This window comes from Melanotaenia boesemani, chromosome 17 (assembly GCF_017639745.1).
Source record: "Melanotaenia boesemani isolate fMelBoe1 chromosome 17, fMelBoe1.pri, whole genome shotgun sequence".
Classification (NCBI taxonomy): Eukaryota; Metazoa; Chordata; class Actinopteri; order Atheriniformes; family Melanotaeniidae; genus Melanotaenia; species Melanotaenia boesemani.
Genome location: NC_055698.1, coordinates 3,798 through 30,968, shown reverse-complemented (window position 1 = coordinate 30,968; position 27,171 = coordinate 3,798). Strand labels below are relative to the sequence as shown.

Below are 27,171 nucleotides of genomic sequence, written 5' to 3'. Positions count from 1 at the left end.
CCCTCCAGTAATATGGAGAAAATGTCAGGACTCATGAGCATGCGTGAAAAGAGCGATCTATAAAATGGTAATAAGCCAGTGGTGTACTTAGCCAGACTTCTGGCTTGGCCTACCTTTTCAGCTTGTGCCTCCAAAGACTTAAGGTTGTTGGTGACGTTCTTCAGTTCCTCCTCCAGTTCAGCACATTTACTTTATTTTATAGACAGAAGAGGAAAAACAGGTGGCAGTAAGGATACCAGTATGAGCTGGAGGAGTTTGGGAAAAAAAACTGTAATTGTAGAATTTGCTAAAACGCTAAGTCAGAGAGACAGACAGACAGACAGACAGACAGACAGACAGACAGACAGATAGACAGATAGATAGACAGATAGACAGATAGATAGATAGATTGTAATTTCCAGCCTTAGTGTAATGTTGGTGTTAAACTTTGTAAAAGACTTTCCAGCTTTAAATGATACCAAACTTGATGGTCTTTTCCTTGCTTCCAGACAAAATATGGGCCAGTACATAGATTTGGACACTCACGCCTCAGCCAGTTCTGCCCTCTCTTCTGTACGCTCTAGCTCTCCTTCTACAATCACCAGTTTCCGAGCTACCTGGGGGGAACAAAGCATTACATTTATAATGTTAATTAACTTAACAAAACAATTAAAACAACCCTCTCCAGTAGAGCCAATTATGAAAGAATTGTTATAAAAAAAAATAAATAAATAAATAAATAAAAAAAAACACAGCATAGGATGTTATAGATGTTTTTCTAATCATACTTAATCATCACAGCCATACGAAAATACTGCTGGCACTAATTCATTTCCACATGAATATTCATAGATTTACAAATGGCACATTTAAATTTATTGTCCATCCTTATTTTAACTTGGGGAAGCTTCTTTGAAGCGTGTTTGGCCAGAAGGCTCTCCAGCCTGTGGCTCCTATCTGTCATGATCATGGGCTGTGTTTGCATCATGATCATGTATGTCGTTTTTTAGTTATGATTTTCGTTTATAGTTCTGGTTTTTGTCATGTTTGGTTTCTGTTTTAAGATCATGGTTTGGGTTTTGTCATGTTTAGTTAAGTTTATCTGTTTTCCCTCTTGTGTTCCTATGGTTTCTGTTTCTAGCTCGTTAGTTCACCTGGTCTAATTACTGACTTCACCTGTTACTCCCTCCTCTGCATATATACCCCATGGTTTTCAGTTTGCTCTTGTCAGATCCTTTGGTTAGCTCCCTGTCATGTGTGGTTCCCTGTCCTGCATTTTGAGAATAAACCCTTTTACCTGCACCGATTCTGCCTGTGTGATTCTGCCTGCCAGCCTATTGCAAAGCACTGAGAATGTTTGACTCGGTGGTGGTTGACGCGCCTTGTCGCTGTCATTAAACTAATAATAAATGTCCACTTCCAATTGCTATGCAGACCTTTTCTATTTATTCTGCGATCATGCATTTCAAGACAGACAATACAGTTTAGTTAACTCGCGCCACTGCGGTCAAAAACCTTTTTGCCCTTCCGGTCAAAACACCTGGTGATGTAATGATGTCTTCCTCTTATATAACCCTGTCTATTACCTTTCCAGGTAACAATACAGTGCCCCCTACTGGGTACATACAACATCTTCAATATTTGGCTCCTATAGCCTGCATTTAGGTCCTCAACACGTCCGCCTCACCGTGATAGAAGGATCTGACCAGAATCGGACCCAGCAGGCAGAATGAGCTGGCCATGTAAGAATCTCTCAGAGCATAAACATTTGGAGGACTGTTTATTCCTGGCTAAAGACTCCTACCTGATTAGTCTGGTGAGGGCTTATCCACTCTTTGTACGGGTGACAACCGCCACCAGGTTGGTGACCTTGTGGACTGAGTACCTCTCCTTTCCTGGAGCAGCTGACCTACGGTTAGCACCAAACTGCTCTAAAACTAACCCCATCAATACTTGTTCAGTGCATAACACACTTCAATCACTGGAATAGAGAAATGCTTGTATAGCGCCAAATGCTAATTATGTCCATCAACATGCCAGAATCCTGATCCAAATTGAGCACTAACGTTTTGCACTTACCGGTTTAGCAGCGCCGCTCCGTTAATATACTTTTTTTCTTCCAAAATCCAAAATCATGTTAACATACCTGTTTGCATGTCATCATACTTTTATGTTATTAAATGCCTTTTAAAAGGCCTCATTAGTGAAACAAAGAACCGTGGCCTCCACTGTATTAATCTATCTCAGTAGAATACGAACCATCAGCACACGTTCATGTGTCTTTGCATGTCTCCCCCATACTTGTTAATATAAAGTGCAATTTAAAACACTAAAAAACCGCTTTTAAATAAGCAAATATATCTTAAGATGGTGTCCTTTTAGTGCGTGTAGTGTCCATCGTTTTGCACTAGATTTTTGGCCGAGTTTAGGGCAGCATCCGGGTACTTTCAGTGCACTGAGTTTTTACTGAAATTTCTGTGTCAGCGCACTAAGCACTTAAATGTAGTGTTCGAAGTATAGAAGTGCGCGGTTTGGGACACACCCTAAGATTCTCAGCTAGCCGTTTTACCATGTTACATTTTATGTTAGCATGTTAGCAAAAATGTAAACTACGTCCATCAACATGCCAGAATCCCAGCTAGTTAAATAAGCATGTTATATAGCATGTTAGCTAACATATTAGCAAGCTAGCAAATGCAAGCTGGCATTTTAGCATGTTATCAAAAATTATTAATAGGTACATCAACATTTAAGATTCTCAGCTAGCCATTTTACCATGTTACATTGCATATTATCACAGTAGCTAGCATGCTAACCACATCCATCAACATGCCAGAATCCTAGCTAGTTAAAGAACTATGTTACACAGCATGTTAGCTAGCAAATGCAAGCTAGCATTTCAGCCTGTTAGCAAAAATGTTTAATAGCTACATTAACATTTCAGATTATCAGCTAGCCATTTAACCTAGCATGTTAGCTAGCATGCAAGCAAAAATGCTAACTAAATCCATCAGCATGTCAGAATCCCAGCTAGTTGAATAAGCAATTTACATAGCATATTAGCTAGCATATCAGCATGCTAGCAAAACATGCTAACTAGGTAGATCAACATTTAAGATTCTTAGCTAGCTGTAGAAAAAATGTTATGTCCATCAACATGCCAAAATCTCAGCTCGTTAAGTAAGCACATTACATAGCATGTTAGCTAGCATATTAGCATGCTAGCAAAAAATGCTAACTTTGTATATCATTTCAGATTCTCAGCTAGCCATTTTACCATATTACCTAACATGTTAGCACATTAGCTTACATGCTAGCAAAAGGTGTATGAGATGGGTGGCGGGGGCTCATGGCCACCCATCTCAGACCTGATGAATGTCACTTATTATTATTATTATTATTATTATTATCATCATCAAATTGGGCCTTAATTACACAGTAAATATTATCAAAGTGATTTGCAATATGGTTTTAAATAGATTTAAAAACAACATGTTTTGTTGGGCTAAATAAGTGAAAGTATTTCTCAGAGACATGAAATTTAGGGACTATAGAAGCCTAAGAGAAGCCCAGGCTTCTCTCTCCCCATCCACTTCTTCAGGGATCCAGGGGGATCCCGAAGCAGGTAAGAGACAAAGGAAACAAGGATAGAAAAGCTTACCTCCTCATACTTGCGATCAGCTTCTTCTGCAATGTGTTTTGCTTCTTTCAGCTGGATCTCCTGGAGCTCCATCTTCTCCTCATCCTTCAGAGCCCTGTTCTCAATCACCTTCATCCCTCTGCAGACACAGATCCTCATTTATCTTCAAGTCAACACAGTTTCACTGATAAGTCTTAACAACAAAGATTCTGACATTGCAATGACTGGTGTTTGAACCTCTGATTATCTGATTCAAGGGCAGCAACCATATCATTACATTTCCAGCTGGTACCAGTTTCCACCAGTAGGTAGCAATGAAGTACCACTTAACTGAAGTGAAGATTTGAAGTGTGATGAACTGGAAAACATTTGATTGTTTTATAGTTCTACAGTTATTTGTATGGTGTAATAATTTTTTTCAGCCACATTCAGACATGATTGACAGTAAATTTGTACTTAAATATGTCCATACGATCACATTATGGGGAAGCTCCTCTTCATAAGACCAAAAAGAAAGACTTAAAATATTAAACTCCAAAGTAGAGCTGTAGGACAGTTAAAATTAAAGCTGACTACAAGAGTATATCATGTATATCTTAATATTTTAATATCTTAATGGACTTTGCCCCCCCCCCCAAAAAAAAGAAAAACATTCTTTCCTGACACTTAGAGGAAAATTCCAGGATTTACCAGGGCCAAATAGTAGCAGAGTGATTAAGAAGAATCAGCTTTATTGTCAAGTGCTAAATTAAATATTGCCTTTCAACCCACGTTATATATTAAAGCTATTTGCAAAAATTAATAATGAGGCACTTTTGATATTAATACTCCTAATGGACTCTATACAGGCAGGCATATCACTCCTTCACCATCATTTCCTATGGTACTTGCACGATGAGGCGAAAATCGCTGCCCTCCTCCAGCCATGCGACAGGCAACATTCGTGCAAGCGAAATGTTACGCTCGTTTATGTAGATGTGCACAGGGGTCTTGCAAATGAGAGTTTTAACAAAATGAAAACTAACTGAAGCTGTATTGTGTGTTTACAAAACGAACTAAAACTAACTAAAATTTTTAGCAAAAATGTCCTTTGTTTTCATTTTTTGTAAATTTATTTCATACATAAGCCCTCGGGGTTGATATGAAACCAGTTTACTTTGCTCTGCCGGATTTACGGCAGATGTCTGCGTCGTACAGCACCTGAAGGTCCGACGTCACGTGTCAACAGCGTGACCGCCCACGCCGGCTAGTGTGATGCTTCAATATGTGGTTCAGTATGTGGAAGGAAAACCCACGAATCTGAAAGTTCATTTGAAAAGCTGCACAAGAAGGTTAACCAGGAGCACCTGGACCAGGTAGCCTCTCTGCCCCCTCCCCAGAAAGAGAAGCTCCAGCCAGGCCAAGCAGCATGGGGAGGGAACATGAGTCACAGACACACTGTCAGTTACACACACACAATCGCACACATGCACACGCATATATGTACAGAAACAGACCTACACACACAGTCACACACACAGCTTTTGTTTACAATGTTGGACAGTATGTTATGTACACTTAGCATAGAAGGCAAGGCAGTTTATTTGTACAACACATTTCACGTACAGGACAATTAAAAGTGCTTTACATAAAACAAAACATTGCAGATGTTAAGAAATAGTAAAAGACAGCAACACATAGCAAGAATCACAATAAAATTATAAATTACATTAAAATGATTAAAAGCGAAATAAGTTAATAAGTTACCGTGCAGAATTTATAGATGCACGAGAAAATAAATGTTTTTAACCTGGATTTAAAAATGTCTACATTTGGTGAAAGTTTAATCTCCACTGGCAGTTTGTTCCACTTGTTTGCAGCATAACAGCTAAATGCTGCTTCTCCATGTTTAGTCTGGACTCTGGTCTGGACTCTGGTTTGGACTCTGGTCTGGACTCTGGTCTGGAGTCTAGTCTGGACTCTGGTCTGGACTAGTTGACCAGAGTCTTTGGATCTAAGAGCTCTGCTAGGTTTATATTTTCTGAACATATCACAGATGTATTCTGGGCCTAAACCATTCTGGGATTTGTACACAAGCAGAAGGGTTTTAAAATCTATTCTGTGACTGACTGGAAACCAGTATAAAGTGGAAACCAGTATAAAGTGGAAACCAGTATAAACTAGAAACCAGTATAAAGTGGAAACCAGTATAAACTGGAAACCAGTATAAAGTGGAAACCAGTATAAACTAGAAACCAGTGTAAAGATGTTAGAACTGGGTTGATGTGTTCGGATCTCTTAGTCCTGGTTAAAACTCTAGCAGCAGCGTCTTGGATGAGCTGCAGATCTTTTTAGGAAGTCCTGTTAAAGACCATGACAGTAATCCAGTCTACTGGAGATGGATCATGGAGGAGTTTCTCCTGGTCTTACTGGGAGACTAAAATTTTAATTCTGAAAAGAAAAGAAAAGCACATCAACATCCAGCTGAGATAGATCAGTATCTTAACCAGCTGCTGGCTCTGTGTTCTACCAGACACGTTTACTTTCTAAAATATTCACTGCTTTATCATGTCCAGTATAACATGTGAGGTCCTGTACTGTTAATCAGCTGCAGTGGTTTGTACTAAAGCTGCTGCACCTGTAGTGCAATTGTTTATGTAGTTAATTATGTTGTTTCATCTGAATGAATTAAAGCTCTGGTCTACAGTTTGTTGGGTTGTTCATGATGAGTCAGATTGAGCTCCTTTAGACTCCTGGTTGCCAAGGACTGTAAACTGTCTCTTGAATGGATTCATGTTATGTTGATGTATGTCTTTAGTATGTTGGTTATGTTGATTTTTACATAGCACACAATCCCAGAAGCAGCATTGTACACACATTTTTTTTACTTAAGGCTGCTATCTTATGGGCTATTGTATTTGATTTGTCGATGTTGTTCATGTTTCCTCCTTATACAGTTTTTAAAAATGGTATCTTTTTGAGTTTTTATTATAGAGTGCTTATACTGATTATTTTGAATTTTGAACCTGATAAAGACCCCAATTTAGAAACAACAAAAAACTAAAACTAACACTAAAATTAATAAAAACTAAACTAAATCTAAGCATTTATAAAAAAAAAAAAAAAAACTAATAAAAACTGGAAAATCTGGCCTAAAAACTAATTAAAACTAACTGAATTTGAAAACAAAAAAATCAAAATGAAATAAAAACTAAAACTAATGAAAAATACAAAACTATTATAACCTTGGACGCAACACAAGAAAATAGAAAAACATTCAAATTTTGTTGCTGTTGCATGGTACTACAGCTAACCAGCAAGGGTTTCATTGACTGACCAATGAGCTGAGAGCAGGCTAGACAGCACAGTCTGCAAACACTTCCAACATGGAGGAACAGATCATTCTAGCTGTGTCTGACTTTCCCTCACTCTACAATACTTCACACAAAGATTATAGAGATGTAAATAAAAAGCAGCCACCTGGTACCAGGGTGAATTTGTCCAAACGTAGGTTCTGAATTTATCTGGATTAGCCTTGTGGTCCGCCATCAGATGATGATATTCACCATGCTGTTTCCTTTTGTGTAAAATAGGATGGACCCAGGTTTGTTTCTCTTTTGTACAGTAGAGTCAACAGCAAGATTTCTGTCAATTTGAGCAAAATCTTCTGAATCTTCATCTTTCATGCCTGTCACAGACTGCTTTGAAAATGTCACAATTCCCGCCAATATCAAAAGCAAGCAAATTTCTTGAGGTGCCACCTAGCTCACACTGCACCCAACCCTTACTGATTTCCGCAGGTGGCAAGTCCACAAGATGGGGAGGCCCATGTCGCCCTTTCGGGTTAAGCCCGACAGGGTCCCATGGGCTCCAGAGGGGGGCTGTGTGGATAATGTGCATGTTTTAACAAGGACAAACTACCAGAAAATGTGACAATACAAGGAAAGTTTGGTTAGTGAAATTAGAGATGAGTGAAAATAACACTAGTCAATGTATTTATATGTGAAGAGAAATAGCTAAAAAGTGAGAAAATATTATTTTCTCACTTTTTGCAGATAAAAGCACAAAACCTGGAATAACATACCATTGGCCTTTTGATAAATGGTAAATGTTAACCAGCAGTACATTAAAATATGGGATGTTTTTTTGTGCCAGGTAAAGTTTATTGGTCAGTTTATTTCCCAAATGTATGCCTAGTCAGAATCTATGTTGCTATTTAAACAATATTGTGTCTATGCCATAAATAGCTAACTGCTGAGAGAGTGTTATCTGCTTAGAGTATCATCATAACAGTGACAGAGATATGAACATGTACAAACAAGGTACTACAGAAATAATTTCCTAAATTGCTAAATTGCTAACATAAAATCTGTGACTAAAATCAAAGGAAAGACTCACCTTTCACTCTCATCTGCTGCCTTCTCGGCCTCTTCTAGTTTCTGTAGAGCTGTAGCCAATCTCTCCTGAGCTCGATCCAGCTCCTCCTCCACAAGCTGGATGCGTCTGTTCAGGGAAGCCACTTCAGCCTCAGCCTAAGCACAGATAAACATGATGGATACTGATTCACAACATATTACCAACATTACCAAAACTTTTCTTTTGTTTTCTAGGAAAGTTGTAGATGTAAATTTCAAAAACTGGATATTAACCCTGCATTAGAGTAAAACATGTGTAACAAACGTTTTACTTAAGCTTGCTGTGGTGACTTAAAAAATGAATAAATAAAAAGCCTCTGAGATGTCTTAAGTTAGGAAAAATGTTAGAAAATGTGAAGAATAACACGAGAGATCTAATGCTTATTTAACTTAAGTGATAAAATAATGAAATATTAAAATTTCAATAAACATTTAGTCCAGTAAAATGGTAAATAAATATAGCAATTTACTTTACCTGGAATGATACGTGCTTTGCTTTACATCATACATCACATTGACCCATTCACACACACACACATTCACACACTGATGGCGGAAGCTGCCATGCAAGATGCTCAACCACGCCTGTCAAGCAGAAGAGCTGGTTCATTTCCCCGATGGAGAGCAAGATGCGAACAAGGTGCTGCTGGAATGCTACTGCTCTGGCAACCCTAGTGAACAGGGCTGCATGAAGACATGAAAACAATATTTTGGAAAAATATCAATCTAGGGGGAATCACAGTACTTTTAAAAATTGTTAATGACCTCAGGTGTAATTTTGACGCACAGAAACTTTCAGTTCTGGTTCTACTAAATCTAAGCGCTGGCTTTGATACAGTAGATCACCAGATTTTATTAAACAGAGTCAGAAGTCTGGTGGGCCCAGTTCTAGGCCCACTTCTTTGTAATTTGTACATGGAGACACGGCATTGATTTTTACAGCTATGCGGATGATACGCAGCTTTACATCGTCATGTCTCCTAATGACCTGGAGCCAGTTAATGTCCTTTTAAACTGTATTTTAGATATAAAGTCATGGATAGCAGAGAACTTTTTACAGCTCAATCAGGACAAAACTGAAGTTTTAATTATCGATCCTGTAGACAAGAGAGAGATAGTTTTACCAAAATTACAAAACTTTAAACATTCTCTTTGTGTGAGAAATGTGGGCATCCTTTCTAACTCAGAGGTGGATTTTATTCCACACATTAGATGCTTTTATTTCTAGTAGATTAGATTACTGCAATGCCCTGCTCTCTGTTCTTCCCAAAAAGTTTATCTCTAACCTGCAATTACTCCAGAACTCAGCAGCACATGTTCTTATGAGGATCAGAGGGTGGGAACACATTACCCGTTTTAAACTTGCTGCATTGGCTCCCTGTGCATTTCAGGATTGATTTTAAGGTTCTTATAGTCATTTATAAATGTCTTACTGGTCTTGGGTCTTTTTTTTTTTTTATCAGATCTGATATTAAATTATGAACCTGGCGGACACTGATATCCTCTGGTACTGGCCTTTTAGTTGTTCCCAAAGTCAGAACCTAGACTTACAGTGAGGCCTCTTTCCACCACTATGGGCCTCAACTGTGGAAGAGCCTACCAGAGAGCCTCAGGGCTGCAGAGACTGTTGATGTTTTTAACTGGCTCAACCTTTCCTTTTAGTCTAGCTTGTAGCTGAATTTTATTGCTATTTAGAATTTTGCCTATTTAATCATATATTCTTACATTTTTTTTACTACCTATTTTTATGGTTTTCTGATTTATTGTTTTACTGCTTATTGTTTTATTTATTTAGTAGTTTTTAGAAGTGTTTTTATGTTATTATATCTCATTTTATTTTATATTTTTCCTGCACTCCTTTACCTACTTTTTTATTCTTGTCACGCTTATGAGTTCTTATAGTTTATTTATTTATTTTTTTGTTGTTGTTGTTTTTTTTCTACTTGTCCTGTCCAGCATCATAGCAAGCAAAATAATAATCTGGTTGCTGTATCGTGCTGAGCAAATTTGCTCTGCCGAGGGGAGGCCTATGGGTGAGGCTCCTCTTGATAATCTGATTCCTTTATTTATTTATTTACTTTGAATCACAGAATCTATATAATCTTGCTGGACCTGACCGGAGGGGACAAAAAAAGATAGAAAATAGCAAAAAGATGCAAAAGGGAAAGAAGAAAGGAGACAAAAACACCACAGACAGAAGGACACGACCCTTCAATCCACACCATCACCAGACAACAAACTGTTACACCTGTACATGAACACATCAGAAAGTTTCCTACAACTTTTGCAAAAAAAAACAAAAAAACAAAAAACAGAGCTGCTAGTCATTAAGAGTTTTTAAATAACCAAATCAAAAAGGCATATCATGAAAGAAGCATAACAGCGACCAGATACTAACTCACAGGAAAAATAAAAAAAAAGAATTATCTCTTAGTAAATAAACCGACTGGTCAACTCAGTGACTGTGTCAGCATGCAGAGGATGAGGAAGAGGAGTGATCAGTGATGAAGAGTGGTGAGTGAGATCGTGCAAATGTGAACACGCCCCTACGGAGGTCAGCGGCAGACCAGGGTAGCCCAGAGACACGGGCCCTCTGCAGCAGCCCCGGAGCACTAACCCAAGTTTCCCCACCATGAAGACGACTCCAGCCCCACCTGAAGGGTGGCAGAGGAGAGCCCCAGCAAGAGCCCCCCACGGTCTTGGGGCACAGGTCCCAGTGAGCCAAGATCGGCAGTCGCCGACAACCACCTGGCGTAGGCCAGCACACACCCCGATGTTCCAGCCTCACACCCCAGGAACCAGGGCACCATCGATCCCCTCCCCCCACCCCCCACCTACTCCAATCTGCACCCCATATAACCCCACACTCACACCCTCCCCTGTGCCGTACCCACAAGTACTCACCATCACACAGTCACGTCACACATGCCCTGTGGGGACACCACCTAAGGCCACCTAAGTGGCCCCGCCTGACATGCACCGCATGACATGCCCCCCAGTTGTTGTTTGTGTGTTGTGTTTTGGTGTCTAGGTGCAATTAAAACTGAGAGGCGAGTCCCCACAGGGTGCATCCAAGGAGACCACTGAATGGCCCCCTCCTCTCCACCCTGCATGGCGTGCACGCCTCCTAACTCCCTATGTGTGTGTGTGTGTGTGTGTGTGTGAGACAGAGAGAGCGGGAAATAAGAGGGGTCTGGGGATGTAAGTAAGTTGAGCCTTTTTTAAAAAATTTTATTTAACCTTTATTTAACCAGGTAAAAATGTTTGAGAACCAGTTCTCATTTGCCTCTAGAGGCATTAGGCACCCCCGCTCCCCAGGAGGTCCCCCAGGGCAAGACAGGCCAGGAGAGGCCGCCCCCCACAACTGACCCAAACAGGGACCCCAGCCAATGAGCCGATACCAACCCCAGAAGGTGCCCACCCCCCCACATGCCTAACAGTGAATGAGAGAATGGGGAAGGCGGCAGAGCCCAGACCCACGGCACACCACCCCCATGCCCCCCCAGGCCCCCCCAGGACCCCCCCCCCCACAAGACATTAGACACGTACATGCCCCCTCACCCCCACCCACACAATATAAACACTCATACAGCATACAACCCTCTCACTGCCTAGCCCCCCTCCCTCCCACCATGCCTTTTGAGAGACATCCCCTGTGGACCAGAGATTGGTGAGCCCCATATCCAGCCCTCACCGCCATCCCCAGTCACCCCCCATCACCTCCCACCCAGATGCGGCCGACCGGGCATCCCCCAAGAACAGCAGCCCCTCATCAGCGCAGCTGCCCCGGTTTCCGGCCCCCAGGGCAACCACCTCCCCTACCCACCCATGGCAGTGCCCTGGGTTAGAGGGGTGTGAGGTGTCCCCATTGTCCTCCTCCCCGCTCATGACTGTTGGTGGTGAGTGTGTTTTTTGCAAGTAAAACTGGGGCACTGCCCCCTACGCCCGCCCTCCATGCATCACATGATACGCCCCCCAGAAGTTGTTTGTGTGTTGTGTTGGGGTTTTGATGTCTAAGTGTAATTTAAACCGAGAGGTGAGTCGCCACAGGGTGCAGCTAAGGAAGCCACTTGGGTGGCCCCCCCCGGCTACACCCCGCATGACGTGCACGCCTCCCAAATCCCTATGTGTGTGTGTGTGTGTCTGTGTCTGTGTGTGTATGTAAGAGAGATAGAGAGAGCGGGGAAGAAGAGGGGTCCAGAGATGTAAGTCCAAAGGGAAGAGAACCTCCCTCAGCTCCCTGGTGAGCTGTCAGCAGCACTAGGCACCCCTGTTCCCCAGGAGGCCCCCCAGGGCAAGACAGGCCAGAGGCAGCCGCCCCCCACGACCAGGCCACGCAGCAACTGCAGCCAATGAGTCGCCACTGACCCCAGAAGACACCCACCCACCAGACACCCAAGGTCCAAGGTCCCCCCACCATGAGGCGACTCCAACCGCTGGCCCCCTCAGCCCCTGACAGGGCCAGACCCAGAGCCACCCCCACCACAGAGCAGCCCAGTCCCGCACCACGGGAAACCACAAAGAACCCGCAACCACCACTCACTCCCGGCCATTTTCTAACCCCCAATGCAACGAGGTCAAAGTCCTCCACCTATACTAAGTGATGGAGCTAAGTACAGGGAGCCAGAGGGAATGAGAATCAGCTAAATGGTTCTTTCAGGAGGCAGACATTGTCTCACTACTGATGTGGTCAACTAAGAGATTCCTAAACTACTGAATACACAGATTATTTTTGGTTTTCCAGTTCACAAGGATAGTTTTCGTTGCGACGCATAATGCTGTGCATATCAAGTGTGCAGAGTTAATTGCCATATTAATGTCACCCAAGTCACCTAGCAGACACAGTGTGGGGTTTGCAGGAACATTACATTTAAACCATGTTGACATGTCCACACATACCTGAAGCCAGAACCTGCAGACAGGTGTGCAGGACCACAAGGCATGGACATAGTTGTCAGGTGTGTTTTCATTGCAGTGTGGGCAGATGTTTGATTGTGACAGTGACTTTGTCCTGTATAATGAGTTCTATGCAGAATTTTGAATTGTATCAGTTGCATATTTGAATTCTTAGTCATTTTAAAGGTGTTTAAACATATTTGTGACCATTTATCTTTATTAAAGTTACTGGATAAGTCAGCCTCCCATTTTGAAGTTGGAAGACGAATTGAGTCTTCTAGTTTAGATAATTCTTCTGTTCTGATAACCTGGGGGAAATGTTTATGCGTAGATATCTAATGTTTCCAGACTGTATTGTAGTATTGAGTGTGTTTTGTAGGTCACAGTTAATATGCATAACAATAGTCTTAGACAAGTTAATGGAGTAGTCAGATATTGATGAGAATGTGTTAATAAGTGTGATTGTCTGGGGGAGAGATGTCGGTGGGTTCTGGAGGAAAAGTAATACATCATCAGCATAAAGACTTATCCTATGTTCTATATTTTTGGCATGGATTCCTTTAATCTCTTTATTTTGTGTTATGGCAGCAGCTAGGGGTTCAATAACCTGGAAAGACCTGGGGCTGGAAAGACAATAAGCTCAGTCTTGGACAGATTTAGCTGAAGGTGGCGATCCTTCATCCATGCGGAGATATCAGCAAGGCATGCTGATATTCGCATTGAGATGGTTGTGTCGTCAGGTGGGAAAGAAAGGAAAAGCTGAGTGTCATCTGCATAGCAGTGGTAGGACAACCATGAGAGCTAATGACTGCACCGAGTGAGGAGGGGTATAGTGAAAAGAGAAGAGGGCCAAGCACCGAGCCCTGAGGCACCCCTGTTGTCAGCCCATGTGATCTGGACATTCCCCCTTGCCAAGATACTTTGAATGATCTCCCTGTGAGGTAGGACGTAAACCACGAGAGGACAGATCCTGAGATGCCAAGCTCCGAGAGTGTGGAGAACAGTATATGGTGGTTGACCATGTCAAAGGCAGCAGATAGGTCCAGCAGTATAAGGACTGAGGATTGACCAGTGGATCTGGCAAGCCGTAGGGAATCAGTAAATGACAGGAGGGCAGTTTCATTAGAGTGACCTTGCCTATAGCCAGATTGATATGGATCAAACAGGTTGTTGTCTTGGAGGAACTGTAAGACCTGACTGAAGACAGCACTCTCTAGTAATTTAGACATGAATGGAAGCAGTGAGACCGGCTGGTAGTTTTCAACCTGGGCTAGGTTGAGTGTGGGTTTCTTCAGCAGTGGGGTAACCCGAGCTTGCTTGAAGGCAGAGGGAAAGACACCGGATTTAAGAGAGGAGTTGATAATATGGGTTACTGCAGTTTTGACTGTAGGTAAAATGCTCTGCAGGATGTCAGAGGGAACAGGATCAAGAGGACAGGTTGTGGGTTTTGAGCTGACTAGAAGTTTAGAGACTTTGTCCGCATTTAGACAGCGGAAAGAGCAGAATGAGGTCAGGCTCAGTGAATTGGTTACTGATGGTAGTGACCTTTTCAGTGAAGTAGGAAGCAAACATTTCTGAAGTCAGCACAGTGGGAGGCTGAGCAGGTGGTGGAGATAGAAGAGAGTTAAACACCATGAACAGTTGTCGTGTGTTGGGAGCATTGCAGATCTTGTTTTGATAAAAGGCTATCTTGGCCGCCTTTAGGCTGAATGTGAAAGTTTCAAGTTTTTGCTGGTACTCAGACAAGTCAGTGTGCTCTTTTGATTTACACCACTTTCTTTCTGCAGCCCTGAGTCCGGCTCTGTGCTCCCTCAGAACCTCTGTGAGCCATGGACTGGGAGGGTTTTGTCTGGCTGGTTTTGACACCAGAGGACAGAGTTTGTCCAGAGAGGAGGTGAGAGAGGAGCAGAGTGTTTCTGTAGAATCATTAACAGACAGTAAGGAGAAGTCTGAGTGGGAAGGGAGGGTAGAGTAAACCTCATCAGACAGCTGTGTAGGTCTGAGGGATCTCAAGTTTCTGTGGTAGGACACCATTTTTGGAGCCGCTTGATTGACATGAGGAAGGAAGACAGAGAATTTAACCAGGAAGTGGTCTGAGAGGTGCAGCGGGGTGACGGACAGGTTGGCTGTGGAGCAGTTTCTGGTCAGCACCAAATCAAGAGTATTGCCAGCTTTGTGAGTTGGAGGAGTCTGTACCAGTTTGAGATTGAAAGAGTAGATGAGAGCCAGAAAGTCAGTTGCCTGTGGTTTGCCAATGTGAATGTTCATGTCTCCCATGGCAATTAGTGGTGTGCCATCATCAGGAATGTCAGAGAGAATCATGTCCATTTCAGAGACAAACTCAGCTATACTGCCACCCGGAGAGCGGTAAATGACCAGAATGTTACAGTAATGGGTGTAGAGACCTTTATTGTGTGATACTCAAGTTCCACTTTGTAGAAATAAGAAAGCCCGTTCCACCTCCTCGTCCACCTGAGCGAGGTGTTTGGGCAAATTCTGCATTGACAGAAAGGGCAGCTGGTGTAGCTGTGTTTTCTGGATGGATCCAGGTTTCAGTCAGGGCTAGGACCTGAATGTCAGAGGCATTTATCAATGAACTGATGAATTCTGTTTTGTTCACTGCAGACTGACAGTTCCAGAGACCAAAAGTAACAGAGGGTGTGGCTGACGTGCATACCATTGGAAAGGACAGGTTTTGCGGATTGCGGTGTCTATAGGTGACACGCCTTGGTCTGTACCCATATCTGACAGGGATGGGTTTGAAGCACATTGTGCGTTAATATAGTTGTGAGGAGGTTTAAGCTCGTGGACTTGCGCAGGTAGACTCGCAGGTCTTTACCCTTTGTGGTCTTAACCCGACGTGGGCTGACACAATGGCTGACTCCTCGCTGACGCTTAAGTGCACCATGTGTGGTAAAGTACCTGGAGCTGACACAGCTGAGCTCACTTTGCTTGATTGCAACCGGCTGAAACTGCCTCTATCTGCTTTGCCCTGAGCAGTACACAGTGGGTGTGACCCGCGTCACGGCCTCAACTGGTTGTAGAGAGAAGGTGCTAACGACAGAGCCCCACACCAGCAATGTAAACAATAACCCGAAACCAAGACAGAAACTCAAGCAGTAAACTCACCAGACTGTACCAACCCTGACTGAAATCAGTGCTTGTTCTGCTGAAGTTAAACAAATTCTCTCTTTTATACGGGATTTTCCTCAAAATCACCGCCTCTATCTGCTTTGCCCTGAGCAGTACACAGTGGGTGTGACCCGCGTCACGGCCTCAACTGGTTGTAGAGAGAAGGTGCTAACGACAGAGCCCCACACCAGCAATGTAAACAATAACCCAAAACCAAGACAGAAACTCAAGCAGTAAACTCACCTGACTGTACCAACCCTGACTGAAACCAGTGCTTGTTCTGCTGAAGTTAAACAAATTCTCTCTTCTCTAAATTAATAAATTAAAACTTTTATTCATATCTTCTTCTGTCCTTTTGGCTTTTTCTCCACCAGGGTCGCCACAGTGAATTATCCACTTCCATCTAACCCGGTATGGTAGTCATAGGATGCATTTGCACATACATTTGGCACATGTTTTTTGCCGGATGCCCTTCCTGACACAACCCTTTGCATTTATCAGAACACTGGCTTGTGCCCTGCATATACACACACACACACATATATATATATATATATATATGTATATATATATATAAATTGGCCCCTCGCCCTCCGTGGGCGGTCTCTCACACATCCCCAGTCCAGCGTCAACCATCCCCTTCCCCCGACCACCTTCATCTTCACCTCCACTTTCACCTACCCCCCATCTCCACTCCACACCAATGGACTCCACCACCAGCCCCCCACTGCCCTCCACCTCCCCCCTCTCCCTTACATCGGCCCAGGTGAGGAGAGAACTGAGGCGACTGAAGAACAGGAAAGCTGCAGAACCAGACGGCATCAGCCCCAGGCTGCTCAGGACCTGTGCAGACCAGCTCTGTGACGTGCTCAGGTACATCTTTAACCTGAGCCTCAGCCTGGAGAAGGTCCCTGTCCTGTGGAAGACCTCCTGTGTGGTTCCGGTTCCTAAGATATCACAGGCTAAGGAACCGAACCATTACAGACCCGTCGCCTTGACCTCCCACCTGATGAAGACCATGGAGAGGCTCATCCTCGGTCACCTCCGCTCCGTGGTGTGCACCATGATGGACCCGCTGCAGTTTGCCTACAGGCCAAACATCGGGGTGGATGATGCTGTCATCTACCTACTGCACAGGGCGCTGGCTCACCTGGAGACCGCTGAGAGCGTCGTGAGAGTCATGTTTTTTGACTTCTCCAGTGCGTTCAACACCATCCAGCCGGCGCTGCTGCGGGGGAAGCTGGAAGGAGCTGGAGTGGATGGAAAGTTAGCTGCGTGGACCATCGACTACCTCACCAACCGGCCACAGTACGTGCGTCTGCAGAACTGTGTGTCTGAGGTGGTAGTCTTCAGCACGGGGGCCCCTCAGGGAACAGTGCTCTCACCGTTCCTCTTCACCCTCTACACCTCGGACTTCACCTACAACACCAGCAGCTGTCATCTCCAGAAGTTCTCTGACTACTCAGCCATTGTGGGCTGTGTGTCTGAGGGGAACGAGCTGGAGTACCGGTCAGTCATCATGGACTTTGTGGACTGGTGTGAGCGCAACCACCTGTGCTTAAACACCAGTAAGACCATGGAGATGGTGACTGACTTCCGGAGAAGGACACTACCCCACACACCGGTGAACATCCAGGGGAAGGACATTGACCGGGTGGACAGTTTCAAGTACCTGAGTGTTTACCTCAACAGTAAACTGGACTGGTCACACCCAGTGTTGGGGGTAACGCGTTACAAAGGTAACTCGTTACTCTAATATACTACGTTTGGCAGTAACGAAGTAATACAACGCATTACTAACTATATTTTGGTAATATTATTACAGTAAATGAGTCCGGTAATGCGTTACAATCCCAACTGTCAGTATAAACATCAGACAAATAAATAATAAAACAACCATCGCGCAACAGCCGAAAATAAATATGAAGTAGAAGAAGAAGAAGAAGAGGAAGAAGAAGAAGACGAGGGCGGCGGCTTTAAATTAACAGAAGAAGAAGAAGAAAAGGACGAGGAATGATGGCAACCGACTCGACATTTTCTAAGTGGGTTTACTCTCACTATTTTGAATACATCAGAGAAATCGAAAAGAACAATGAGGTGTAGAACAAGAGTTTGTATGACATCATGTCGTTTAATTCTTCCATATCATTACATTATTGTAATTCAGCAGTTCATATTAACAACTACTTTCTGATGCAACCTCATTAGACTTTGTTGCCACACACATACTATAATAATGAGGAACTACATTTAAATGAGAACTATTCACCATGACAAAATATTGCGCACCTTCATTGCGTAATGCCTTGTCCTAAATGCTTATTTTGGTGAAAAGTAACTGAAAAGTAATATGTTACTTATTACTTTATACAGAGAGTAATATTGTAAAGAAATGTATTACTTAAAATTGAAAGTAACTGGTAATGTGAAATATATTACACTTGGGAAGTAACTTTCCCAACACTGGTCACACCACACAGACGCCCTGTACAAGAAGGGCCAGAGTAGCCTCCACCTCCTGAGGAGACTGAGGTCCTTTGGAGTATGCAGGCCTCTGCTAAGGACATTTTATGACTCTGTGGTAGCCTCTGCTGTCCTCTACGCTGTTGTCTGCTGGGGAGCGAGCAGCACTGACCGGGACAGGAAGAGACTGAACAAGCTGGTCAGGAGGGCCAGCTCTGTCCTGGGCTGCCCGCTGGACTCTGTGGAGGAGGTGGGTGAGAGGAGGATGTTGGCCAAGCTCACATCCATCATGGACAACACCTCTCACCCGCTGCACCACACTGTGGAGGGGCTGAGCAGCTCCTTCAGCAGCAGACTGAGACACCCTCAGTGTAGGAAGGAGCGCTACCGCAGGTCCTTCATTCCCACTGCTGTCAGACTGTACAACTTATCTGTATAGTCATAATACTGTGTAGTATTTATTTATATTTTACTGTGCAATACCCCCCATTATCAATGTCATCATATTCTTCATATCCCACCATCACCATGTAAATATGTATATAGTCTGTGAAGTTGTTGTTATATTTTTTACATATATATATAGTATATATATATATATATATTATATATATATATATATATATATATATATATATATATATATATCTTTTATATTTATAATGGTACATATTTTTGCTTTTCTTAGACTTTTTTTTTTCTTGTAAATAATTTATATTGCACCTTCTTGCTGTGATGCATGTTCACCTTATTCTGTCTTTCTGCACTTTATTCTATAACAAGAGCTGCTGTAACAAGTGAATTTCTCCACTGTGAGATAATAAAGTCTAATCTAATCTAATCTAATCTAATCCATCCAAGCTCAGGTCCTCTACCAGAGGCTTGGGAGCTTCAGTATCTTTACTGTTCCTAGGACTGCACTCTTCTGGACCGAGATGTCTGAGGTTTGTCCTGGGATCTTCTGTAGCCACTCTTCCATTTTAGGGGTTACTGCCTCGAGTGCTCCGAAGACCACGGGCACCACTGTTGCCTTCACTTTCCAGGCCTTCTCAAGTTCTTCTTTCAGGCCTTGGTATTTCTCCAGTTTCTCATGTTCCTTTTTCCTGATGTTGCAATCGCTTGATATTGCGATGTCAACCACAACAGCTTTCCTCTGCTGTTTGTCCATCACCACAATTATTGTCTACCACCTTCGGAGGTGTTTCCCACCTTGACCTCAGGGCTTCCAGTCTGTACTCCGCACAGATATTCCTGTACACTATACCAGCCATTTGGTTATGACGCTCCTTGTAAGCTTTGCCTGCCAGCATCTTACACCCTGCAGTTATGTGTTGGATTGTCTCAGGGGCCTCTTTGCACAGTCTGCACCTGGGGTCTTGTCTTGTATGGTAGATCTGGGCCTCTATTGCTCTGGTGCTCAAGGCATGCTCCTGTGCAGCTATGATCAGTGCCTCTGTGCTGTCTTTCAGTCCAGCCCTTTCCAGCCATTGGTAGGATTCCTCCCATGATGGTTCCTCCATCACCAAATGATCTGTTTTCCACTCCCTGAGACATTCACCGAGCACTTCATCTGTTGAGGCCATCTTCCTGATGTATTCAAAGATGTTAGATGTTTCATCCTGGATAGTGGTTCTGACCCTCACTAGTCCTCTGCCTCCTTCCTTGTGCTTAGTGTACAGTCTCAGGGTGCTGGATTTGGGGTGGAACCCTCCATGCATTGTCAGGAGCTTTCGTGTTTGCCATTTGCTTGTGTGATTCCAAGGTTCTTGTAGCTGTCCTCAATGTCTGCTATTCTGCCATCTGGGAGTGAGACCCCTTCTGTATGGACTAACTTCCCTCTCTTTTTCACCATCCGCCCACATTACTCAAGTCCGAATGACATTCCAATGTCATTGCTGTAGATCCTGGTTGTGTGGATCAGTGAGTCAATGTCTCGCTCGCTCATGTCGTACAGCTTGATATCATCCATGTAGAGGAGGTGACTGATGGTGGGCCCATTCCTGAGTCGGTATCCATAGCCAGTCTTGGTGATTATTTGGCTATATGCAGAACAGCACAGGGGACAGGGCATCTCATTGGTATATGCCACATTTGATGGACACTGGTAATTGGCTTGCAGTTGGCCTCAAGGGTGGTCTTCCACTGCCACACTGAGTTTGCAAAACACATCTTTTTAAACTTGCTTTTACTTAATTTTATTTGTTTTTATTCTCTCTGTATTACTGTTATTTAGTGTTTTATCTTATTGTTAAGCACTTTGTGATTTTATCTTGAAAGGTGCTATATAAATAAACATTTACTTACTCTTAGTAAGGAGGCTCTTAGAGTCCTGTTGATGTTATACATCTCCAAGCATTCCATGATCCATGTGTGTGGCATTGAGTCATAGGCTTTCTTGTAATCAGTCCAGATAGTGCACAGATTGGTATTCCTGGTTCTGTAGTCCCGAGCGATGGTTCTGTCTACCAGCAGCTGGTGTTTTGCTCCTTTGGTATTTTTACCAATGCCCTTCATTGCTGGGCTCATGTATTGATCCATGTGCCCATTGGCCGATAGTTGAATGAAACTGTTCCCGTCAGGGGATCTTTCTGGATCAGGATTGTCCGGCCTTCAGTTAGCCATTCAGGGTGGGTCCCATCCTTTAGCAGCTGGGTCATGGAGTGCAATTAGCTTCTTCAGCCAGTAGGTGTGAACCATGTCAGGCCCTGGTGCTGTCCAGTTTTTCATACCTGAGACTCTTCGTTGAATGTCTGCCACTGTGGTGGTTGCTGGTTCTTGTTCGGGGAGGTTGCTGTGGTCTGCACTTAGTTCCATCAGCAACTGTGCACCGCTGTTGTGTGATGCCTCCTTCTCCCAAATGCTTTTCCAGTATTGTTCAGTCTCCAGCCTTGGCGGGTCTGCCCTGTTGTTATTACCTTGCCACTTAGAGTACACTTAAGCTGGTTGAGTTGAGAACAGCTGGTTTATTCGCCTTGCTTCAATTTCTCTTTTGTACCTCTTTAGGCGGGTGGTCAAGGCTTGGAGTCGTTGTTTGGCAGTTTCTAGTGCTTCAGGTATGGGCATCTGGCTGTACCTCCTGGGTACCTGTTTTTTCATTGCACCTTTCTGGAGCTCTGATAGTTGGCTCACTTCTCTCCGAGCTGCCTTGATTTTAGCCTCCAACCTCCTCTTCCATGGTGGATATGTATCTTTATAGTTGCTCTTTGGTTGATAGCCAAGCACCTCAAGAATCACTGCTGCTGAGGTGTAGATGAGCTCATTGGTTTCAGTGATGGTCATTGTAGGAATCGTTCTCAAGGCTGCATTCACATCTTCCAGGAGACTTTCCGATGGTGCTCCACTCAGCCTCTGTGATTGGCCTTGGGGTTGCCTGATGTTAATTTTTGCCATGATCTTATCTCTTAGGTCAGTCGCTGCCTCGCTCAGCGTGATTGTACTTATTGGGGCTTCGTACCCAATCTCTGGATGGGGAATTGTTGTTAACTCCCCCCTGACCTGGCGTCCTGGCTCCCTTGCCGTAGCATTTGTATTGTACCTCGTCATTCTCAAGCTGTGATAGCAGTTGCCGTCTGTGGATGTTGGAACGTTGAGCTACTAGTTGTTTGGCAGTACGTGTTGATTGTGGGTTTTATTTCCCACATTCTCTGCATGTAACCTCTGACTAGGGTTATTGGAGTGGTAGCATTCCAACAGCCTTGTTCTTGCTTCTCGTCCATTTCCGTCTCGTTCCAGTAGCCCACTTCTCACCAGGATGCTCTGGTTTCCCAGCACCTGACGCAGACCTTGTTTGACCGGGCTACGTCTGAGCCGGTATGTCTCGTGTTCCCTTGTCTCTCATTATGAGGTAGGCAGTAGTGCAATGGGTCTTGGCTAAGGACACACAGTAGGTGTTGGTACTTGCCCCGTGTCTCCTGCGTGAAAGTCGGATAACTTACACACTGAGCTAAAGATATATATATATATATATATATATATATATCCCTCCCTCTGCACTACTGCCTACCTCATATAATGAGAGACAAGGGAACATGAGACATACGGCCCATATATATATATATATCATTGATATTATCATTTGAATTTACTATTGTTCCAGCCTATGTAGATTCTTTTGTCCTTTTCCACTAAACTTTTCCGTTACCTATGGATGACATGGATGAATTTCTCATGGATATGATGATACCAAGTCATTTAAGGAGAAATCTTGGAAGACTTTTGGATTCTGCACCCATGTGGAAAATAGTGTTTAGTGTTAACTTCAGATCAATAAAGGTCTGGGTTGATATCAGATCACTTGAGGTTCACCAGGTTATTTTAGCCAGACCCCATTCTACATGACATGTGCCTTCATAGATACAGATGGTGTTTGCCTGACTGGTCTAACTAAACTACACAATCAGGGCTCTAAAGTTACTTCTTAAAAAAATTTACCAGCCAATCAGAATTTCTACAAGCCAAATCTTTGGGGGTAAAAAAATGTACATGATCAGTTTTTACATTTAATCATATATATATATATATATATATATATATATATATATATATATATATAGTAAATCATAATTTTTCTCTAAATTGTTATATTTTCATTCTTTCATAAAAATGCTGAACAACACAAATTTTCTGTTTTCCAGCAAGAAGCAAAGTGACTTACTAACCTGGTTAGTGAACCAGCATAGTCTATAGTCATCCAACCACCACATTTTTTCCCTTCTTAACTCCACTTCCTTTAAAATTCTATTCTCATACAGCTGCATTTTGTTCAGACAGCAGCTGGTAAAGGTGCTCATGGGTGGTCTGCCAAAGTCTCACTTTGAGCTTCTGTTTAAGTCTAATTTAGCAATTATACAGTATATGATTTGTATGTTGGTAAGCAATGTTTTTTACTCAGTGTTTTTGTAAAAGCCTTATATTTATGGATTTCTTTGTTGTTTAACATTTGAATCAAACCTTTAGACAAACAAATGAACTCAGAAAAAAAAATAAAATAAAATAAAATCAAATAAACAAATAAAGAAATAAAGTCTGAACATTACAACACTTTTGATAAAGTGAAAGGTGTTTTCATTTTCATTTTACTCTCAAATGTAAGTCGCTTTGGATAAAAGCGTCTGCTAAATGACTGTAGAATTTTCCAAATTATTTTCTCAGCTTTTGAGTCTCAAATATCATTCAAATGTTGCCAGATGCCGATTAATTTTCAATTTTAAGTTATTTTTTTACTTTTTCTCAATATGATTCAATCTGACTTATCTGTCATTTTCTGTCGCTCTGTGAAACTGGTTTGTAACTCCACACTGTCTTGGAGTGTCTATCCCACTTCCTATTTTTACATAATGGTATCAGTCTCGGTCTGTCCTAGCGTGTGATTGGCTGCATAGTGCATTCATCAAACAAAAGTCATGCCCTGTAAATGCTGAGCAGGTTCTCCATGACAAAATTTGACTCTATGGTTGAATCACTAATTCATCACCTGCCAAAGTATCTGTAGGTTTTTATTTATACCCACTAAACTTGATTTTTAACCTGCATTTGACGGTCTGGCCAGTGTTCATTTAGAGCCCTGTCCACATCTGTGTTCGACATCATGAGAATAAACAAATAACACTAAAACTGTGGGCAGGAGAAAAATTGTATTTAGCAAGAATGAACACAGATTTCTTGCATAAAACAAACAGTATTCTTATTTAAATGTTTTGTAAATTATTTCTGTTGATGAAATATTCAAACAGCTGGATTTTAAGAAAACTTTCTGGAAATGGGATTTGTAAATAAATTTCTTACTTTCTGGCTTACTTTGTCCTCCATCAGAAGGAGTGAGACCAAATTAAACTCAACACTGTGAGCCAAATCAAACACTGGCAGATACTGAACAGTGACCTGGGAGGAATGGGTGATGTAACTAAAATGGACTTAAACAATTGTTATGCCAAGGTTAAGCTGGTGACATCATGGTGGATATAGGACTGTGAATCTGACCAACAGCTGTGAGGAGTTCATGGATGCATGATGGGAATGTAATGCTCAAGAGAGACAGGAATAAAACAGGCATGGTTTGAACTCACTGCATCACTCAGTTTCCACTGTTCTTTTTATTTTTGTCCTATCAGAAAGGTCTTGATAGGACACATATTGAATTTGAAATACATTATTTTCTTTATTTTATATCACACATTCAGTAAGTTGAAGTTTTTATGTCAGAATCAAACCATACCTATCCCTTTCAGATCATAATAAGGGATATGACTTCTATTTTTATGTCTGGTAATGATGTTATTTATATGCAACTCCCCTAGCAAGGCTGGCATGCATTGGATACTGTCACCAGAAAACAATGGGTTCAGGCTCCAAATGTATAGTAATGTTGCATATTCTACATCTAAGTTACAGGAGAGTGTTGTGTCCTCCCAGAATTTATTACTGCCTCTTTCCTCAGGTCTCCACCAGCAATTTAAAAAGGGTGTCCGAATATAGTTTTTATTTGGAATCAGTTGCAAAATTTCTTAAAACTAAAGAAGCCGATCTAACAAAATACATTAAAGTCATTCAATGTGTCATAAAGGCAGGTAATTGAGATGCCAGTCATAATTGAGTCAAGTAACGTATTAATGGATGTTATACAAAGCATGGCAAGCAACACTTTTGTCATTTTACTCACATCAGCAGCCTTTTTGTCAGCAACTTCAAGCTTTTCCTGAGCATCCTTTAGGGCTTCAGAGTATTTATCCAGCTCATCTTCTGTCCCCTTCAGCTTTTTTTGCATTTGCAGAAGTTCATCTTCATGCTGAGTAGGTGAAAGTTGAAACAGAGTTAGAAGGTTTTCCAGTCATCTGTACATCAGAGAAATGTGACCACACTGATGATAAAGCCGGAATAGATAATCATTTTTATTGATTCTAGTTATGGATATGGGCTTACTTTTTAAGTAAGATATTACTTGTTAAGCTTAAAACAATGTCATGCTGGAAGTGTAAAGGAATGCTTACAAATGTGAAGAGAGACAAGTCTCTGTTACAGCTTCTAAAGCAGATTATTTTGTCTGTTTGACTGTTTGATATTCCTTTAATGATGTACATCAATTTTCACTACCCTACCTGTTTGCTTCTCTCTTCAGCTGCTTTCTTGTCTGCCTCAGCTTGTTCAGCCTGGTCCAGGGCATTCTCTTTGTCCAACTTCAGCATAAGCATCTTTTTTTTGATGGCTTCCATTTTAACTGTTGGAGGGCTGTTTTAAAGAGAAAAAGATAAAGAACAGATAACTTGATAGACTTGACAAACTGGTGGAGAAACCAAACTAACAAAGATAAAAGCAGCACATTTATATGGCAGGGGAAGAGACACTCCCATCTCTAAGCCTTTCAGCTTGACAACATGGCTACACTTTCACCCACCCCGTACAGCTTAAATGCAAAGTGAACATGCACACACAAAACAAAACAAACAAAAAAAAACATTAAATGCACTACCGCTGAAGAATTTGGGATCACTTTCACATTAATTTCCCAAACCTTTTCTTTTTCCTTTAATAACTTCAATATAAGGAAATATTGATTTGGTATGTATAAATACCTGTTTGCCTGTCACATACCTACTACATTTAACATTATGTAAAACTGTCACAACATTTATGTTTGCAAGTTTGTATGGTATAAGAATATAGTAAACTGAGCTGAACATGATATATCTGTATATATAACTTATCTGTAGCATAACCCTTGTGATTAAATAATCTGTCTTCATTCAGAGGTTACTTCGGTTACACCATAATAAGGACCATTAAACAAAGATATTCCACCCCAAAGCAATGGCTTTACATCATGAATGTACAAAGTCTATCTTTCCAATTTGTACTTTTTCTTGTTGTTTTAATTTTTGTGTTTAGTAATATGAGCATGAATATTAATATAATTAACTATTACACTCCAAAAATGGATTTGATTTAAATATCAATTAAATACTAATCTATTGTATTCATATGACAAGTAAAGATTATGGGGTGAGAGACTGTGAAATACAACAAACGCAACAAAAAAGGGTACTTGAGATGGATGCCTCTTTGGCAATATTATTCCGACACCTGGTCCGTATTGCCCATAACTGGATCTCCCCATAGGAGTGGATTAGCTAGAGGCCGATGTGAATATGTCACATATTCTTCTCTAAGCCCCTGCAGTGTTATTTATAGATATGTTTTGGCTGACATTGTAGAAAGGATCAGAATATTAGGCTGCGTCTGCAGCACATCCATGCAGGCAGATATAAATACAGAGAAAGAAAAATGGAAAGAATTTTACTGACATTTTGGGAGTTGAATAAAACCAACTTCTACAGCTGTTAATATACAACTGCTACAATGTTAGTATGATTCTTATGCCATTGAAGGAAATATCAAAAAACTTATCCAATCAATACAAATGTATGCCATCAAAACAACATTGTTGCCTTCAATGTTATCTTTTGTATGTATGTATGTATGTTATGTATATAGGTATGTATGTATATACGTATGTATGTATGTAATGTTATGTATGTAGGTATGTATGTATGTTATGTTATGTTATGTATGTATGTATGTATATACGTATGTATGTATGTAATGTTATGTATGTAGGTATGTATGTATGTATGTTATGTTATGTATGTACGTATGTAATGTTATGTATGTATG

General features: G+C 41.9%; 1 protein-coding gene across 1 annotated transcript in view; it reads right to left on the bottom strand.

Moving 5' to 3' along the window:
- Positions 1-25,841, bottom strand: part of LOC121656830 (tropomyosin alpha-3 chain) — a 31,883-nt gene extending 6,042 nt beyond the window's left edge. The window contains exons 1-6 of the mRNA XM_042011997.1: positions 25,599-25,841; positions 25,163-25,288; positions 7,997-8,130; positions 3,641-3,758; positions 526-596; positions 114-189 (exon numbers count right to left, since the gene is read on the bottom strand). Of these exons, the coding sequence (XP_041867931.1) occupies positions 114-189; positions 526-596; positions 3,641-3,758; positions 7,997-8,130; positions 25,163-25,288; positions 25,599-25,712 (639 nt within the window). The 5' untranslated portion in view covers positions 25,713-25,841. The remainder of the gene's footprint in view (positions 1-113; positions 190-525; positions 597-3,640; positions 3,759-7,996; positions 8,131-25,162; positions 25,289-25,598) is intronic.
- Between the last annotated feature and the right edge of the window lie 1,330 nt (positions 25,842-27,171).